Source organism: Rhinopithecus roxellana, chromosome 14 (assembly GCF_007565055.1).
Source record: "Rhinopithecus roxellana isolate Shanxi Qingling chromosome 14, ASM756505v1, whole genome shotgun sequence".
In the NCBI taxonomy this organism is placed as follows: Eukaryota; Metazoa; Chordata; class Mammalia; order Primates; family Cercopithecidae; genus Rhinopithecus; species Rhinopithecus roxellana.
The window spans coordinates 118,032,814-118,050,923 of NC_044562.1; the positions used below are offsets into that span (position 1 = coordinate 118,032,814).

Consider the following 18,110-nt stretch of genomic DNA (forward strand, 5'->3'; position numbering starts at 1 on the left):
TTGTTTTTAAAATATTGAATTTTCAGATGTATAAATTTCAGGAGATTATGCTGCAATGACAATGACAATAAAAATGAAATTCTCCTGCATGGCTTTTGTATGCTCACTGATTCAAAATTTCATTGAGCATCTACTATGTGTCAGGCACGATTCTAGATAAGCACTGTAGATTCAATAAGAATTGTCTCTGCCTGCAAAGAGTGCCTCTCCACACTGGGAAAAGCAATACAAGCCATCACCTTGTGATGATATGTATAACAATGGACTGCAAGGAACAGAGAATACAGACTCCCCATTCTGCCTGACACAGTGAGTACTAACATTTCGATGTTCAATCTAAAAGCCACTAAATAAAGAGTCTAAGTCATATATAGTTCATTAATTACAATAATTCAGTGATTCAAAGAACTTCCAGACAACTTCACTGACTTAGAAACAATTAAAATGAGCTTTCTGAAAACACATGCTGAATTTGAAAACTTACATCACTTGTGTTGATTAAATTTGCTTTAGCCAGAACAATGTCAGGCGTATCAGGCATGATGTGGATCTGAGTCTTGTCTTTGTCCCAAGCTTCTCTATAAAGTCTCTAAAATAAGAAATAAGTATTTTTCAGTGGTGTTGTTAGATTAGTGAATGACACAGTTGGCTTCAAACAGAATTGCTGATTTCATCTGAATTAAACATTATACAGAATTGATATCATAAGTAGACAACATAAGCAGAAAATAGATGCATTATTTCTTGATTTATCTGGAACATAACTGCCTTTCAAAACGGAGATTATGGGTCACATTTTCAAAGTTACAGAAAATCCTGCCTACAAGAAATCAATCTAGGTAATCACATGCTTTGCCAATATTATCAAATGAAACAGGCTTCTCCATCTTTCAGGTTGTGTCTCTCAGTGTTTAATTGAGGCAGCCCTTGCCTTTTCAAAAGCTGTCTTATTCAAAGTGTGCCTAGAAATCAGGGAGTTTTATTTCCTATGTGGCTGTTGTTATTATTATTTTGACACAGAGTCTTACTCTGTTGCCCAGGCTGGAGTGCAATGGCACAATCACAGCTCACTGCAACCTCTGCCTCCTGAGTTCAAGTGATTCTGGTGCCTCAGCCACCTGCGTAGCTGGGATTACAGGCAAGCACCAGCATAGCAGGCTAATTTTTATATTTTTAGCAGAGACAGGGTTTCGCCATGTTGGCCAGGATGGCCTTGAACTCCCCATCTCAGGTGATCTGCCCGCCTCAGCCTCCCAAAGTGCTGGGATTACAGGTGTGAGCCACTGTGTCCATCTTCCATGTGGCTTATTATTTATAGTTACACCTCACAATCATTGTGAAAGATTAGGATTCCCAAAATGATTTTTTTGGGGGGAATTTATCAAAATCTCTTGGATGTCCCAGAGCCATCCTTATGTCTCTTCAACAGAAGACAAGGGGATCCAAACAAAAGTTTCATTGACTTACTAAAATTAGGATTTTTTTTTTTTTTTTTTGAGACGGAGTTTCACTCTTGTTGCCCAGGCTGGAGTGCAATGGCGCAGTCTCGGCTCACTGCAACCTCCACCTCCCAGGTTCAAGCAATTCTCCTGCCTCAGCTTCCCAAGTAGCTGGGATTGCAGGCACCCACCACCATGCCCAGCTAATTTTTGTATTTTTAGTAGAGATGGGGTTTCACCATGTTGGCCAGGCTGGTCTTGAACTCCTGATCTCAGGTGATCCACCTGCCTTGGCCTCCCAAAGTGCTGTGATTACAGGTGTGAGCCATCGTGCCTGGCTAAAACTAGGAAAATTTGATGAAAAACAGAATATTTACACAGGGTCAGAAAATCTCCCTGCCAGATTACTTATCAATTACAAAGGATAAAATGGTTACTTAACAGTATAGCAACCTGGCAATATCACTTTAGCCAAGTGTTTAAGTTATTAGTAATAGAACAAATTGATATCCTGTGCCTCCTGATATGAGGTACTGAGGAGGACACAATGTGTGATCTCCTGCTGAAAAGACAATCTGAGTCTATCACAAGGACCCACCAGAAAACCCAAATGGAAAGAGATTCTACAAAATAACTGACCTATGTTCTTTATGAATGTCAAAAACTTGGAAGGCAAAGAAACAGTGAGGAACTAGTCCAGAGTAAAGGAGACTAAAGACATAGCAAGTAATGCAACCTGTGGTCTTGGATTAAATCCTGAGCCAGAGAAAATATTTTCTTTTCTTATAAAGGATATTAGTGATAAAATTGAATAAATTCTGTAGACTAGCAGACTAGTGAAAATTAATTTTGTGATTTTAATCATCACAATGTGATTACTGAGAATGTTCTTATTTTTGGGAAATACAGGCAGAATAGGCATCATGAAACAATTTAATTTCTCATAGAGATATATAGATATAGATATAGATCTGAGAGAAAGAAAGGGAGAAAAAGACAAAAAGAAAGCGAATGTGGTTAGATGTTAACATTTGGGGAATCTGGGTGTATGCACACACACACACACACACACATATGTGAATTACATGTACTATTTTTTCAACTTTTCTGAGTGCCTGAAATTATTTCAATATAAAATATTTTTGGTCTGATTGATTCCTTAAACTTGTCCATTTCCCTTTGAGGTGTGCAGCATGAGATGTGTGTGTATGGCACTTTTGTTTTTCCTGCACATGTTTGCATGGTGCATATAACCCAGAGAAGTCAATTAAGACCCTCAGCACCAAAACAAAGGCAAGGCTTAATTTCCACGTACGTGTATCCCAGTTCTGCACTACCCTTTTGGATTTAGTAACACCAGAGATTCTCTTAAAAAAATTTTTTTATTTCCATATATTTGTGGGGGCACAAGTGCAACTGCATTGTGGTAAAGTCAGGGCCTTCAGTGCATCCATCACTGGAGCAACACACATTGTACCCACCAAGCAAACAGCAAAGTTTCTCTACCTCCTAACCACTGATATTGTGTACTGGATGATTCTTTGTTGTGGAGGCTGCCCTGTGCATTGTGGGGTGCTTAGCAGCATCCCTGGCTTCTACCCACTAGATGCCAGTAGCATGCCACTCCCCAGTTGTAAAAACCAAAAATATTTCTAGATGTTGCTAAATGTTCCTGTGGGGCAAAATTGGTTCTGCTTGAGAGTCACTAAGTTAGACTATTTCTTCAATGGCATGCACCACTTTCACCCCATGGAATGCAGAGAAAATGCTGTTATTATTTACACTAGGATATGCGCATCAGTCTATTCAGAAGGAGACAGCAGGCTGAAGGACCCCAGCTGGCCCAGGTTTTGTGTGGCGGCCCTGAGGCCTGAGAGCTCCATATTTCAACATTCCCCAAACTAGAGCACACTGCTGGGAAGTACTGTCCTGGAACATGTATATTGATAAACTTCATGATCTCTCGTTTCACGGAGAGAAAAGAAACTTGGATTCCAAGAAGGGGGAGATATTTTGTACAAATTTGTTGTTTTCTCAGTTTGTTGGATTCTGACTGTCATCATAAAAAAACAAAAGAATAAGTAAATGCTTAAACATTCATAATGAAGCTGACAGGTCAACATTTACTCTACATTCTGGAAATCAACATTATAAAAAGTCTGTAAGGGGTTAGTTAGGAAAAGAGGAACTACAGTTTATCAATGCTTATTCTAAGCTGATTATGGGCTTATATATTATATAAAACTTCTGATATTTATGATATATGTAAAGTGTATAGCATATTACATATAGTATATATATTCAGATCCTCCTAAGACCTACAGTATATACATATTTAGATCCTCCTAATAACAGATGGTTATTATATATCTATTTAAATCTTCTTACCAATTACAGATTTCAGGGCACATACTTCAATACTCTGTAATGTTCAGGGTTAGGCTTTCAGCTAAGCAGTGTTGAGTAATCTTTCCCTTCTTTGCATATAATTACTCCACCCTGCTATCTTTTATTTATTTTTTTCAATGAATATTTATTGAGTACCTATTATGTGCTAGACACTGGTATCAGAGCTGGTGAAGAAAATAAGTTGAAGAGGGAATATATACTTATTTACAGTGACAGAATTATCCATTTATCTTGATTCAGCTAAACTAAAAGCATTATAATCATTTGTCAGGAAATACACTCTTTATAACACATCCATTGTGCATGTTAAGGTACTCAGAATCTTTCCCCCTCATACACTCTACCCCAACAAAAAACATCTGGGTGCTTCATGCACTCAAGTTTCAAAGAAAAAAAGTTTGAGAAAAGCAATCATTTTCTCATTACATTTTGGTTAAATAATAAATAAGCTTTGGGTGACAAAAACTGACACTGACCCATTTTTACACGATTCAGTGTGGGATAGTTGCTAATTCAAATAAAGCGATCCAATATAAAATATTATGTGGTGATTTATGAGGCAATGCTTTGCGGTTCTACTCATTTATTAACCAAGCACTATTGAGCGAATACTAGGTAGCAGGCACTATAATCTATTTTACTTCCAGAGTGCTACTCACATCACTCCTATTTTTGGCATTTGTTTTTGCCAGAACTATGTCCATGGCATCAGGAATGCTGGTGAACTTGTTTCTGTCTGGAGGCTGACGATATTTTTTCTCACTGATGATTTCCGAAGCCCGCTTGTTCTTTTCTGCCTCTAAAGAACCCAAGGGACTCCATCCTATGCCTCTCAGCCACTCTAGGTCAGATTTATATAGATTCTGTGAAAAGACAGAGCAAGCCATCAAAATCCCATTCTCACCTGGATCCTTGATTCAAGTGATTCTATGCATTACAAACAGATGCATTTTAGATTTTCAATAACAATTCCTAGTTTCGCTTCTCTTTGACTAAATAGCTACTCATATAAAATATGAATGAATATATAAACTATTGCATTTAATAGAAACTGACCTCACTTTGCAGTTCATAAACTTTCTTAGCTTGCACAACATCATTCTGATCAGGCAGACATGTCCATTGATGTAAGTAGTTCTTGTAGTCCACGTCACTAACCAACTCCTGACACTTCTTGGCCAGTACCACTCCCAACATGTCCACTGGGCTGGAGAACTTAGTTTTCCACTTCTCAAAATCCTTCTTATATTCTCTTTCACTCTGCATTTTGGCTACATTCATGGACAACACAAGTTTTGGGTCATCTTGCAGACTCCGGAATCCAACATGGTGGCCAAGTTGCTTTCGGTAGCCTTGTTTGTATTTAAACTGAAATCAGAGAAAACACAGCTCTTTTAGTACACAAACAAAGGCCAAGTTAAGCTCAACTTGCTTTTTTTTCCTTTTCTTTTTTTTTTTTTTTGTCTAAAAAAGGACCAAAATGCATTTATTTAATATACATCACAAGGGTTCAACCGAGGCTTAATTTAAAAGACAAAAACAAAACAAAAATAATACCACAGCTCAAGATACAGAGTCCTATACAGAAATCACAAAAAGGACAGACCATCTAAGGAAAAATTAAGACAACACAAGGACAGGCTGGGCAGCCTGGGTCAGGGCTCCTGGCTGGTGACCTGCTTTGAGTAGGTTTCTTGCAGGTACTTCTTAAAAGCTGTGGGGTTTTTCCAGAGCTCGGCAGCATGCGTATTCAAGGGACTATCAATGTTGGGTTCTCCTAGAAGGCTCTGGATGGAGAGCAGAATGGTCCTGACGTCATATAGGGCAGACCACTTGTCCTTCAGGATGTCCAGGCATATGTTACCCTGGGTGTCCACGTTGGGGTGGTAGCAGGGTGTGAGGAATTTCACCGTGGGCGCATTGTAAGGGTAGCCACTGGGGAACTCTAGTGAGAGCTTATACCTCAGGTCTTCATATACTGTTCCAGCTGCTCCATGGATGGTCCCTACCCATTTGAAAAGGTTGTCTGATTCAGGGAAGGCAGAAATCCCTTTATCGCCAGACATCATGAGGGTCATCAGCTCCTGCTGTAGCCTTTTGCCCACGGGACCCCGGGCGGCGCCCCCGCTCGGCTCGGCTCCTTTACGGGCGGCGGTGACGCTTGTGGCTGCTGGGTCGCGGTTTTGGGAAGCCATCCGGGCGGCGTTGGCAGAGAGACAGGAACTCGGAGAACACGACTGCAACTGCCTCCTTTTCTTTTTTTCTTTTTTGAGACACGGATCTCACTACGTTTCCCAGGCTGGTCTTGAACTCCCAGGCCTACTCTTCTAGCTTCAGCCTCCCTAGTAGCTGGGATTACAGGCACATGCCCCCTCACTCAGCTTCAATTTGCCTTGTTTTCATGTTTGTTTTCCAAAACCGAAATGAGAGAAGGGCTGTCTATGCTAACTTAGTATGGAATGTTTACTTACTTACACTAAGCCTTGTTTACATGGAAGCTTCTGAAGAAATCTAATGTAGTTGAGTATCAATAGAGGTTATAAGAAATTAATTCTAACTAGATGCAGAAATATATGTTTGGTTGTGCTAGCTATTGTGTATTCTGACTTTGGGGTTGTATTTAATACAGTTCTTATGACATTCTTATGGAAATGATAATCCTTATGAGCTAAATGACAGAAAAATCAGGAAGATACATGACTAAGTAAATATACCTAATAGTGGAGACTAATTTATTAAATAGCAGGATTTTTTTGTGGCTTGCCTTGTGGTTATGTCATATAACCTTGTCCTTGTCCTGTTTGGGATCCATATCTTGCATGTGCAGATGGCTAAAAATAACTAAATATGTTAGATTAGGAAGAAAATTCCACAAGAGCTCCACGTACTGCCAAATGGATCAAAATGATTACATAAATTTAAGACAGCAAAAGTAAAATTTGGTATTTAGATTCAATTGAGAAAAATTACATGAGTACTAGATGACAGTAACAACAGTGATAACAATAATGAGTATAATAACAGCATTTACTTGACGTTAGGTGCTGAACACATCTTATACCTTACATGATACCCAGCTTCATTATTACATATATAAAATATTCAGGAGTTTAAGTGGACTGTAAGTTCAACATAAGCAATCTGACAAAATTGCTTTTTAAAAAGCAGTGCCATAGATTCTGTATGGGACACAAATAAGCTCTCTGAACTGACCTCCTGTATCAAGAAAACAACACTAAATTTTGAGGGATTCTATTCTGACAGGAGTTTTGAAAAAACAGCATAAATTACAAATAGAATGATCAGAAGATTGAAGAATGTATAAAACTGAAACCAAAGGAGGGCAAATATGAAAAAGTCTGAAGAGCTATCAAGTGGAAGTGGAAATAGGCTACTTGTGGTGTTGTAGAACAGAGATCTAGAACTTATCAGTAAATTATTTAGGTAAAAATAAAAAGCTATATAATGGCAACTGGAAATGATCTAACAAAGAAATGACGTGCCCTGAAGGACTCCAAAATTCCTTTAAAGAATTTTTTTATTTTTGAGACACCGTCTTGCTCCATTGCCCAAGCTGGAGTGCAATGGTGTGATCATGGCTCACTAAAGCCTCAACCTTCCGAGCTCAAGTGATTCTCCCATCTCAGCCTCCCAAGTAGCTGGGATTCCAGGCACGCACCACCATGCCCAGCTAATTTTTTATTTTTTGTAAGGAAAGAGTCTCTCTATGTTGCCCAGGCTGGTCTTGAACTCCTGGCTTCAAATGATCTTCTTGCCTTGGCCTCCCAAAGTGCTGAGATTACGGGAGGGAACCACTGCACCCAGCCTCCAAAATTCTTATATTTTTAAGTATCTACAGACTTTTGGAGATGGAGAGAAGGTAGGATGCTGAGTGGGAGATTAGATTAAATGTTCTTTATCTTCCAACTCTAAATTCTATGATTCTAATTCATTAAATTACTTATAAAAATTGTTTTAATTTTCTGAAATTTTATAAATACAAGGACATTTGAAATTGAGGAAAATACATCTCTATAATAGTGGGAAAGTTCACTAATAGTTCATTTGAGAGTAAGATTTCAAAAGGTTCGAATTAATGGGTTCACACAAAAAGAAATGAGGTACTATCAAATGTTGAGTTGTTACGAAATTATTGATGTTATTTCTTCAATTCCTAAACTATCTTTAGCATATAGCATTAAATGAAAATGAGTTTACACATCATTATTGCTTTAGGCTTATCATCTCGCTGATTTATTTTAATAAGGGAATGACCTGCAAGCTGGAGAGTGGGTAATAACGTATCATCATATTAGTTTTCCCACATTTCTGGAGTGCCAGAAATTAAGTGAATTAAATAAAATCTTCCCTTATGTTCTTAGAATTTATTGTCAGATTCCATTTTTAGGCACTCTTTTCCTCCACTTTGTACTTCAACCTGCATATTAACCAAATCCCTGTTTTCTTTTAAAGATTTTAATTAAGAGGTCCTGCTTCCCTATGAAATCCTGGTAATTTATTCACTATAACCAAGACCTTCTGAACTTTTGTGGTTAAGTTTTGGGATTCACAAAATGATATGCTGGCAATACGCAGAATATCTAAGTAAAATACTTGTAAAAAATTAACCAATAGAGACAATACCTAGTTTTTCACCAGATTTGCTACCGTTTCTAATCATAACTAGAATCTACCTTTGGGAGAGTGAGTCTATGAACTTTAGACCAGATTTTCAGCAGAAAGAAGAATTAAGTAAACCCTTATTTCTAAATTTCTGGACCTTCTTGGATTTTTTATGTCCCAAGGTAATTTATTACAATTATATTATACAAGTGCAAAATGGGTTAAACTGAAATAACTGACAGCCTATTTTAAAATATGTGCATATAAAATCTATCAGCATCAGTTTGTTGAGGTTGATTTATTATCTGGCACTTTGAATTTATCTAAAATAGACAAGTAGAAAACAGGAAAATTATATTTTCAGGAAAGTAGGGAAAACTTGCAATCTTGGGTCCTTTGTAACATCCCCAAGTAGAGTACCTTACTCTAATGGATCTTAGAGGTCTTCTGGCCCGACCTCTATTCAGGAAGCCCCTTTTGACATACGAACAGTGAAAAAGAAGAGTGAAACTCTGGATAAATGAAGAGGGTAGAAGAAAATGAAGGAAGCATTATATTTCGAAAGGTAAAGCCTACCTATAAAAATAGTTACTGACATCAAGTTACCTGATTCAGATAAAAATATATCCTTCTAGAACTCAAACTAGTACTCACATCACTAGCAATGTCTCTTGAAGCTTTAGCTAGCTGTACAGAAATCGCATCAACTGGGAGATCATAGCCTTTCTTCAAAGCTTCTTCCCATCCAAGTTTATAGAGTTTCTGAAAATTAAAGATATTCTTCAGCATTATCCTGTTTATATAAAGAATCTCAGCAGATTATTAGGGAAAAGTTTACCTACAGCATGAATATCAGATCGAACATCATCTACCCTATATTTAAAGATACGGATAAAAATAAAACAAGTTGTTTAAAGGAGTAGAAAAAGCACTGACTCAGCATCATATGACCTGACTTTCATCTTTTTTGGCTGTGAGAATCCTGGTGGTACATTTTATCACAGCCTCTGCTGTTCAGAAACAATATGGTCATATCAGGTATTTTTCTCACTGCTGTTAAATACTGCCTTGGCTTACTATTTTGAAGATAGATATTAAGATAATTGCTAATAAAAAGAAAAACAGGTCACAACATTTTAATTAGCTAAGGGATAAAAGCAATAAATGATGAAATGCTTTTTATAAATTGCAATAATTTAGTTGCAATCTTTCTGAGTTGACTTTACTGATTGAATGGATGTATATGTGTTAGAACTAGGTAATAACAAAAATAGCTCATAGTTATCCAGTACTTTCCATGGGCCAGGCACTGTGATGAGGATCTTACACAGAATTTCCCATTTAGTCCTCATGGCAATCCAATGTCATAGGTACGTTTATGGTCCCAACTTTAGGGATGAGGAAAGTGAGATTTAGACAGGTAATTGAGTTACCCAGTATCATACATCTCAAAAATGGCAAAGCCAAAACTCATATCAAATCTGTTTGATGCAATTTTTACCTTATTTATGTGTTTATTTATTAGAGACAGGGTCTCCCAATGTTGTCCAAACTGGATTCAAACTTCTGGGCTCAAGGGATCCTCCTGCCTCACCTTCCTGAGTAGCTAGGACTACAGGTGCATGTCATCACACCTGGTTGTTTGATGCAATTTTTTTTTCAACAATTATCTATTGATTTCCTGCTTGTTATCAAACACAATGAACACAGAGATAAACAGACACAGAACCTGCTCCATGAAGTACACAGTTGTGGCTGAAGCCTTTGCTCTTAACCACTCTATTTTGCAACATCCTGGGCTAATCAGTGTGTCATTTCCAAACTTTCATTGCTTCAACATTTATATCAGTATTTACTATTACATTATTTTATAAGTTCATAAGTTTCAATACAAAACCCTTACAAGTAATTTTTATGTAACTTTACCTGACTATACAGTGTTTGATTCTGCTTGGCTTGTAAAATATCTGGTGTATCAGGCATCACGTGAACATTGGTCTTATCTTTATTCCAATCAGCGGTGTATAAATACTAGGAAGTGGGAAAAAAAGACATGAAATTAGAATAACTGGGACAAGCAGGAAAGAAAAATATGTATTTATATATTAGTACTTGAATGCATTCAATTTGATGTAGTAAAGTAATAACTAAGTAGCATATAATTCAGAAAAGACTCTAAAAAAAAACTCAGATTTTAAAAAATAATCTTTTAAGTATTTTCTGTTTTCTACAATGGAAAGTATTGAATAATACTTAATTATAATTAAATATAATTTAATTATAATAATTAAAATATAATAAATATAATAATTAAAAATATAAATAATTTCTAACCCAAGTAGAAGGTCAAGAGAAAAAAAAAAAATAAGAGGTGGGCAGAAGAAGAAGATGGTGTAGGGGAATGATCTGGAACGGTTTGCCACTGCCTAGGAATGATGAACCTGAATTAGATTTCTCCAAACAAGAACCAGAGCCTGCTAGCCTTTCCTCATGTGGGAGCTGTGTGGACGGCCACTGTTCTGTGTACCTTGTTCATGGTATGCGCATTCTGCTTGGCAAGCACCATGTCCATGGAATCAGTCAGCTTCTTAAACTGGAAGTTGCTCGGGTGCTGGCGGTATTTCTGATCACTGGCATATTCAGTTGCTTTCTTGGCCTTCTCCACTTCCAGAGAACCTGCTGGACTCCAGCCAAGCCCTTTGTACCATTCATTGTAATCTTGCTTATATTCATTCTATAAAGAAGACAAGCAAATTCTACTTTATCTTATCCATTTAGACACAAAAGCATGGCATGTAAACAGACTGTGATCTCCCTTCCCATGCTAGGATTCCAACCATCACCCAAGTAGAAGAAAGCCTTACATCACTCTGTATGCGATTCATATTCCTGGTCAGTTCAATGTTCATTGCATCTGGAAGGAGGATGTACTTGTGAATCAGGTGCTTGTAGTTAGTGTTGGTGATGTTGGCTTGGGCATCCTTGGCAGCCGTGACACTGAGCATGTCGGCAGGGGTGTGGTAGCTGGTCTTTGTGTTCTCATAGTTTTTCTTGTACTCCCGATCAGATTGCATCTTAGCCACTTGCATGGAATGGACTAATTTGGGATCATCCTCGAGACTGCGGAAACCAACCATTTTCCCCTTTGCTTTTTCATAATCGTGCTTGTATTTATACTGTGAAGAAAATATGAGTTTTTATACAGAGCGATTCCTTTGACTAAAAATCAGTCTAGTGTCAATATGCTATATTTTTGTGTAATTATAAAATATAATTAAAAATTATATTTGTATAGAGTTCTATAGTTCACGAATGCATTTTTCATATTTATTGATGTAACTGAATACAACTCTCCCTTGTGAAGTAGATAGCAAAGTTCTTATTACTGCCCTCATTTTGTAGATGAATAAGCTGAGACCCAGATTGCTGAGCAACTTGTTGAGGCCACTGAGGATTAGAACCCAGATCTTGTGATGATGCATTACACTGACTTATGCATGTACTTTGCTGTTAGTGCTAAAGAGGCCTTTAGTGGGTAAAAAGAACACAGAAAATGAAGGAAAAAAAAAAGCAAAAAAAAAAAAAAAAAAAACATTTCTCTTATTACTGCCCTGAGAAATTATCCTGTCAGTCATTTACTGATGAGAAAAGGTTCAATTATGAGACACAGAGTGTAATTTTAGAATAGCTTTATATTCGTGGAGCTCCTTTTCCTTTAAGACTCTCTAAACTGCTATAATGGGGGAAGAAATTGTCCTATTTATCATCTCAACTTTCTTCTATAGAGGGGAGATCTTGATCCATAGAGAGCTTCTTTTTCTGCCTATCTCCTTGTGGGATTGCATGTGCAAGTTGGGGGTAGAAGCTAATAGAACCAAATTACTCCAGCGTAATAGAAGGGAGAAGAATTTGGAGTTCTCGGGATAATAAGAGAGAGTGGGATGGGCTGGATAGGTAGGGAATATGAAGAATAGAGATGAAGAGGAAAGAAAGTAAAACTGATGGGTGACCAAGGAAAGAGTGTTTTGAAATGTGCTCCTCCCAGGACCTCCAAGTCATTAAATGCTCCCTGTGAGTGGATTTCTTGTGGAAACAACCAAATGAAAGAACTGAGTTTCATATAGGTGGCATGTTATGACAGTGATGTGTTGGTACACCTGCTTTTTGCCGCACAGTGCGGGAAAAGCCTCGCTTTGTAGTGTTTGCCAATTTCTGTGGTGTAAATACACTCATCATAGCTGATATGAAGCCACCGATGGTTTAACAACTGGTTTGCAACAGTCCCTGATTATTTACTCATCAACCGTCATGAGCCCAGATGATCAGCACTCTTGCATCCATGAGACATCCTGAGAGAAAAATCATCTCTGAAGAAGCAGGAGGCAAGAACAATATGAGACTTTCACCAAGAAAGCTTAGTGAAGGGCTTTGAATTTCTACAAGCCATAGCCTAGTGACAGATTCAAAGTAAGTGTATCTAGATCTCATGAGTCAGGGAGCTGATATCTATGAGGGTCACCATGTGGTTAGCTTGGTGTTTTTTCAGAAATATCAGAGAACACACAAAAGCAAGGTTAAGAAGCATTCACAGAGAGTGAGACCCACTGTTTTTCATATTGTGTCCACTCCGTGTTTCCAGAACTCAACCTTATTATTTCGGTTCCCTAGAAACCCCCAGCCAGGTGACTGCTTTCCTTCGGACTTACATCACTTGCAATATCTCTGGAAGCCTTAGCAGCTTTGATAGGAATTGCATCCGTTCTGAGATCATAGCCTTTCTTTTTAGACTCTTCCAAGGAAAGTTTGTAGAGTTTCTGTAAAGAGAGGCAAAGGGAAGAGTTTTCTTCTAAATATGAAAGCCTGGATTTATTTTAGAAGAGTAAACTACCACTGTGGCATCTTTTTTTTTGTTTTTGAGCAGAATGCTTCATTGGTGCTTTAGTGGCTGAATGTTCTTACAAGTAACATAACTGTGTTTGAAAAACAATCTATAACAAACTTAAACATGTTTTCAAGAAACTACCAGAAAAAACTAAAAGTTACTGGTCTCTATCAGGTTGTAAATATACTTAAAAAATGTGGAAGTCCTGGAGATTCTTATTGATGCAAATAAGAGTTAAAGGAAGACTACAAAACAGCCCTATTCTTACATCAAAAGAAAAGTCACTGTTTTATAATCAGCACTTTTATTTGTATAATAATGTGGAATCTACAATTAAAGAAAAACTCAGCTATTCCAAATCTCTGTGGAATTCAAACAAAGAAACAAACAAAAAAATAGGCAGGATTAGAAGATTTCCTGGCTACTATGATTAGACGCAAAAGGAAATGAAATAAAACATCGATACATTTTCTAACAAGTGTTGCACATTCCTTGTTGTGGGGTTTGCCCCAAATTCTTCAAAATGTTCTTCTTCCCTTTCCATTTAACCCCTTTTTCAGAACCATCTCAAAGGTTTGATGGAAGGGCTCTCTAAGAACGAAATTCCAGAACTCTCATTTCCTTTTTCTCTTCTCCTGGCCCCCGAGCCTGTTTCTTTCTACCAAATCTCTAATTTAATAAGGAGTGCCCCCCTAGAACAAAATCCAATCACCCTTCAAATTCTTACTGCTTGGCCCAACCCCATCGACAGGCCTACTCCAACTCCGCAAAGCAAAATTAGAAAGAGAAAGAGCCTCATGTGTGGATTTCCACCATTATTTTTAAAACATTCACTCCCATAACTGAGAGAGATATTAATTAATTTGTTCTTACTGGTTGAAATCTGCTGGAGAGAAAGATGACAACAGGAGGAACTATACTTACATCACTCATATTAATTGCATTTGCCTTTGCCAAAATAATCTGGGGGATATCAGGCATGATGTGGACTTTGGTTTTATCAGCCTCCCATGCTTGTTTGTAGAGATGCTAGGAAAAAAACAGTGTAAATTAGTGTTTAAAATCTTAAAAGAAGCTTACTTAGTACATACATATCATTGTACACATATATATCGATATTTCATGTGGTTTTATTAACTAGGTTTAATTTATTCATTATTTTTGAGACGGAGTCTCATGCTGTCACCCAGGCTGGAGTGCAGTAGTGCAATTATGGCTTACTGCATCCTCCACCTTCCAGGCTCAAACAATCCATCCTCCCACCTCAGCCTCCTGAGTAGCTGGGACTACAGGCATGTACTACCATGCCTGGTTAATTTTTGTATTTTTCATAGAGATGGGTTTTTGCCATGTTGCCCAGGCTGGTTTCAAACTCCTGAGCTCAAGCAATCCACCTGCCTTCACCTCCCAAAGTGCTATTATTACAGGCATGAGCCACTGCACCTGGCCCAAAAAAATTTTAATGGAAAAGTTGCTTATTCAAGCAATACAGTAGGGAGGATATAAGATGGAAAGTAAAAATGCTTTATCCCCTTACCTTACAGCACAGAGGTAGCATTTGCCTCCTAAAATTTTCTATGTACATTAAAACACACATATAGTCCTTTTAAAATACACATGAAGTCATGTTCTACATCTTGATTTTTAACTTAATAATAGAGACATCTTGAACAACTTCTTAAAATAATTTATTTCATTCATTTGTAGAGCTACATAGTATTTCATTAGGAGGTATAATCTAATTAAGTTAACCAGTTCTCTGTTGATGAATATTTAACTTATGGCCTCTAGCCTTTTTCTACTACAAGCAATGTCATGATCCTTGTGGTGGACATGGAGATGTGCCACCAATATACCCATTCAAGGAAGGACCTGATTCCCCAACTTTTGACAGTCTCTAGTCATCAGCTATCTCACTCAAGAGCATGTGCTTCCCAGATAACCACACTCAACAGCTCATTGAAGTGGGTGTACAAAGATCTAGCCATTTCAGCTCAATGCAAGTCTCTACTACAGAGACACTTGAGAGCCCTCTGTGGGACTGGGCAAGCCTTTGTCATGCCAGCATCACTGTTCAACTTCTCCTCCCGCCTAGTCCTTCCTCCCAAGGACTAGGATCCCTAAAAAATACTCTGTACTCGAATTTTCATCTCAGCATCTCCTTTCAGAAACCCTAAACTGCAAACATATTCTTGTGTGTATGTATGTATGTATATCTTTGCACACATGTATAAGGATTTCTACAGGGTAATGATACCCGAATTTTAAATTTTAACAAACATTAACAAATGGCCCATTAAAAGTTTGCTTTAACAGAAACTCCCTTACAGATATTGTGTGTAACACAGCTTTTTAATTTTTGCAAATGCAATAGATGAAAAATGCTATCTCTTTTAGTCTGTCTTAATTAAAATAAGAATAACCTTCTTCTGGGCTAGAGGTTGGCAAACTTTTTCTGTATAGACAGAAATTCTTTTAAATTTCAGGCCTTGTGGGCTACAAAACTGCTGTCATTAGCTACTCAACTCTGCTGCTGTAGTCCAAAAGCAGCCAGAGACCACACGCTGACAAACAGCTGTGGTTGTGTAACTATAAAACTTTATTTACAAAAACAGTCATTTTTCTGAACCTTGTTTTAGACCAGCACTATGCAACAGAACTTTCTGCAATGATGGAAATGTTCTGCATAATCCAATATGGTAGAACTCGATTGAGTACTTGAAATGTAGCTAATGTGAATGAGAAACTGAATTATTAATATGATTTATACAAACATAAATCAACACATGTGGCTAGTAGTAACAGTATTGGGCAGTGAAATGCTAGTGAAAAGAGCAGTGTCTAGTTATCAGAATCCCTGTTCTAGTCCAGACCCCGCTGTTGACCTGCTGTGTACCCTTTTGGGAGGTGCTTTGCTTCTCTGGGCTGTTCTTTTCTCAATTCTGCAGTGGGAGGATTCAACTTGATGATCATCAAGATGTCTCTCAGTGCTAGTGCATGTTAGTTCTATGATTCTCCTCTTGGCATCATTATTCTGAAATGTTAATCACTAACACTGAAAAAAATAGATATCCTCATAGATTAGATTCTAAATCTTAAAAGAGGCACAGAAATTTGTGCCTTGTCTTTGAGGCAGGTCCCTTTCAAGGAGATTGATCTCCACAAATCATTCAATTCTCTGAAGACTCCAGGGGGTTTACTCTGTGGCTTAGCATAATCCAGTTCTATCTTTCTAGCACAACTAGGGCCATTATTTCCTGCAACGGTTTCATGTTTAGATCCAAATCATCTTTTTCTCTATTATGTTAATCAAAGGCATTTCTCATTTTGATCTACCAGTGCTGCTGCAGTTATTTTATTATTTTTAACTTCAAAAACAGATGTTCAAGGTTGATTGTACTTGTTGGTTTTGATCTCTTATTGCAAATCAATGTAAAAATGGAGAAAGGCTTTTCTAAAAGCTGGAATAATTCATGACCCAAGGGAACACTGATGTAGAACAATTGCCCTCAAGATTGCCCAGAGAACATTCTGGTTTGAAATGCTGCTACAGCCATATAATCTTGGAATTTTCTTTGATCCCATCAAAACAGAAAGGAAACTGGGCTTTGGGGGGTGGTTTGCAACACCAGCTGCCATCAGGAAATCGGCTGATTCAGTGTTATGAATGTCTATTAAACCTCACCTTAGACAAATAGGACTCATTTTCAAGAGGTGCAATAAAAGAAAAAGTCCCTATTTATTTGGTTATGTCAATAAGATAGGGTGGTTCATTGAAGATTTGAGACTACTAGTTAGAAATAATTCCTATCTTTTTTTTTTTTTTTTTTAACCACAAGACTCTTTTTCTAGGTAAAATAACCTCAAGTGTGATGCCCTATAACTGTATTAGCAAAGCCTGTGGATTAAATGTAAGTTATACCTGGATTCTCTCTGATGCATATGAAACACTGCATTATTAAAAGACTTACTTCGTTCATAATTTTTGCATTATTCTGGGCCAAAACCATGTTCATCGAGTCCATCAATGTGGAATACTTCAAAGTGTCTGGGTGCTGGCGGTACTTCTTTTCACTAATAATCTCCATGGCTTTCTTGTTTTTCTCCGCTTCCAGGGAGCCCAGAGGGAGCCATCCAATGCCCTTCATGAAGTCAGCATAGTCAGCCTTGTACTGATTCTGCAAAAGAGGAAAATAACGAGAAGAAACTGAAACTTTCCAAGAATTCCAAGTGTGTGTTTAATATTCTATAACTTCCACTTCATTTGTAACTTTTCCACTTCAATATTTGCTAGAATATTGGTATTTAACCAATAGCATGATGAACTTCAACCATTTCGTCCCTAAAATTTTATCCTTTTTATATTTCCTTGCATGATAAACTAAAAAATAAGCAGAAATGTCTTTGTGATTTGTTTTTCTCAATGCCTTCATAAAGAAAAAGTACTAAGAAATACCACTTAGATTCATCTGCCAGGTCACTGTTATCTCCTTGAGAAAAGCAACTATGCTGACCTTTCTTACAAAAACTCCCAAGGCCCTTTGGTTAATAGATGACTCTGGAAACCCCATTTTTCCCTTTCACTGTCTTTGATCACCCAGCACCATTACAATTCCCTCAGGTATGCCAGAAACCTTCCTGGTACTTTGTGTAAATTTCATTTTTTGCTCCTCAGCTTTGACATTTCTCTCTACAACTGTACCATGGTTGCTTTCATTCAGGCACTTATTACCTCCCTGGCAATTAATAGCTCAGTC

General features: G+C 37.6%; 2 protein-coding genes across 26 annotated transcripts in view; both read right to left on the minus strand.

Moving 5' to 3' along the window:
• Window positions 1-18,110, minus strand: part of NEB (nebulin) — a 232,162-nt gene that overhangs the window by 140,914 nt on the left and 73,138 nt on the right. For all 25 annotated transcript variants that reach the window (XM_030916035.1, XM_030916012.1, XM_030916034.1 and 22 more), the window contains exons 46-55: window positions 17,325-17,531; window positions 14,278-14,382; window positions 13,178-13,285; window positions 11,336-11,647; window positions 10,999-11,205; window positions 10,398-10,502; window positions 9,126-9,233; window positions 4,905-5,216; window positions 4,508-4,711; window positions 485-589 (exon numbers count right to left, since the gene is read on the minus strand). In XM_030916035.1, coding sequence (XP_030771895.1) covers window positions 485-589; window positions 4,508-4,711; window positions 4,905-5,216; window positions 9,126-9,233; window positions 10,398-10,502; window positions 10,999-11,205; window positions 11,336-11,647; window positions 13,178-13,285; window positions 14,278-14,382; window positions 17,325-17,531 — 1,773 coding nt within the window. The remainder of the gene's footprint in view (window positions 1-484; window positions 590-4,507; window positions 4,712-4,904; window positions 5,217-9,125; window positions 9,234-10,397; window positions 10,503-10,998; window positions 11,206-11,335; window positions 11,648-13,177; window positions 13,286-14,277; window positions 14,383-17,324; window positions 17,532-18,110) is intronic.
• On the minus strand, window positions 5,299-6,089 carry LOC104669807 (ubiquitin-conjugating enzyme E2 C). Its single transcript, XM_010372908.2, has one exon. It carries the CDS (start codon window positions 6,041-6,043, stop codon window positions 5,504-5,506), a length of 540 nt encoding a protein of 179 aa, XP_010371210.1. The 5' UTR covers window positions 6,044-6,089; the 3' UTR covers window positions 5,299-5,503.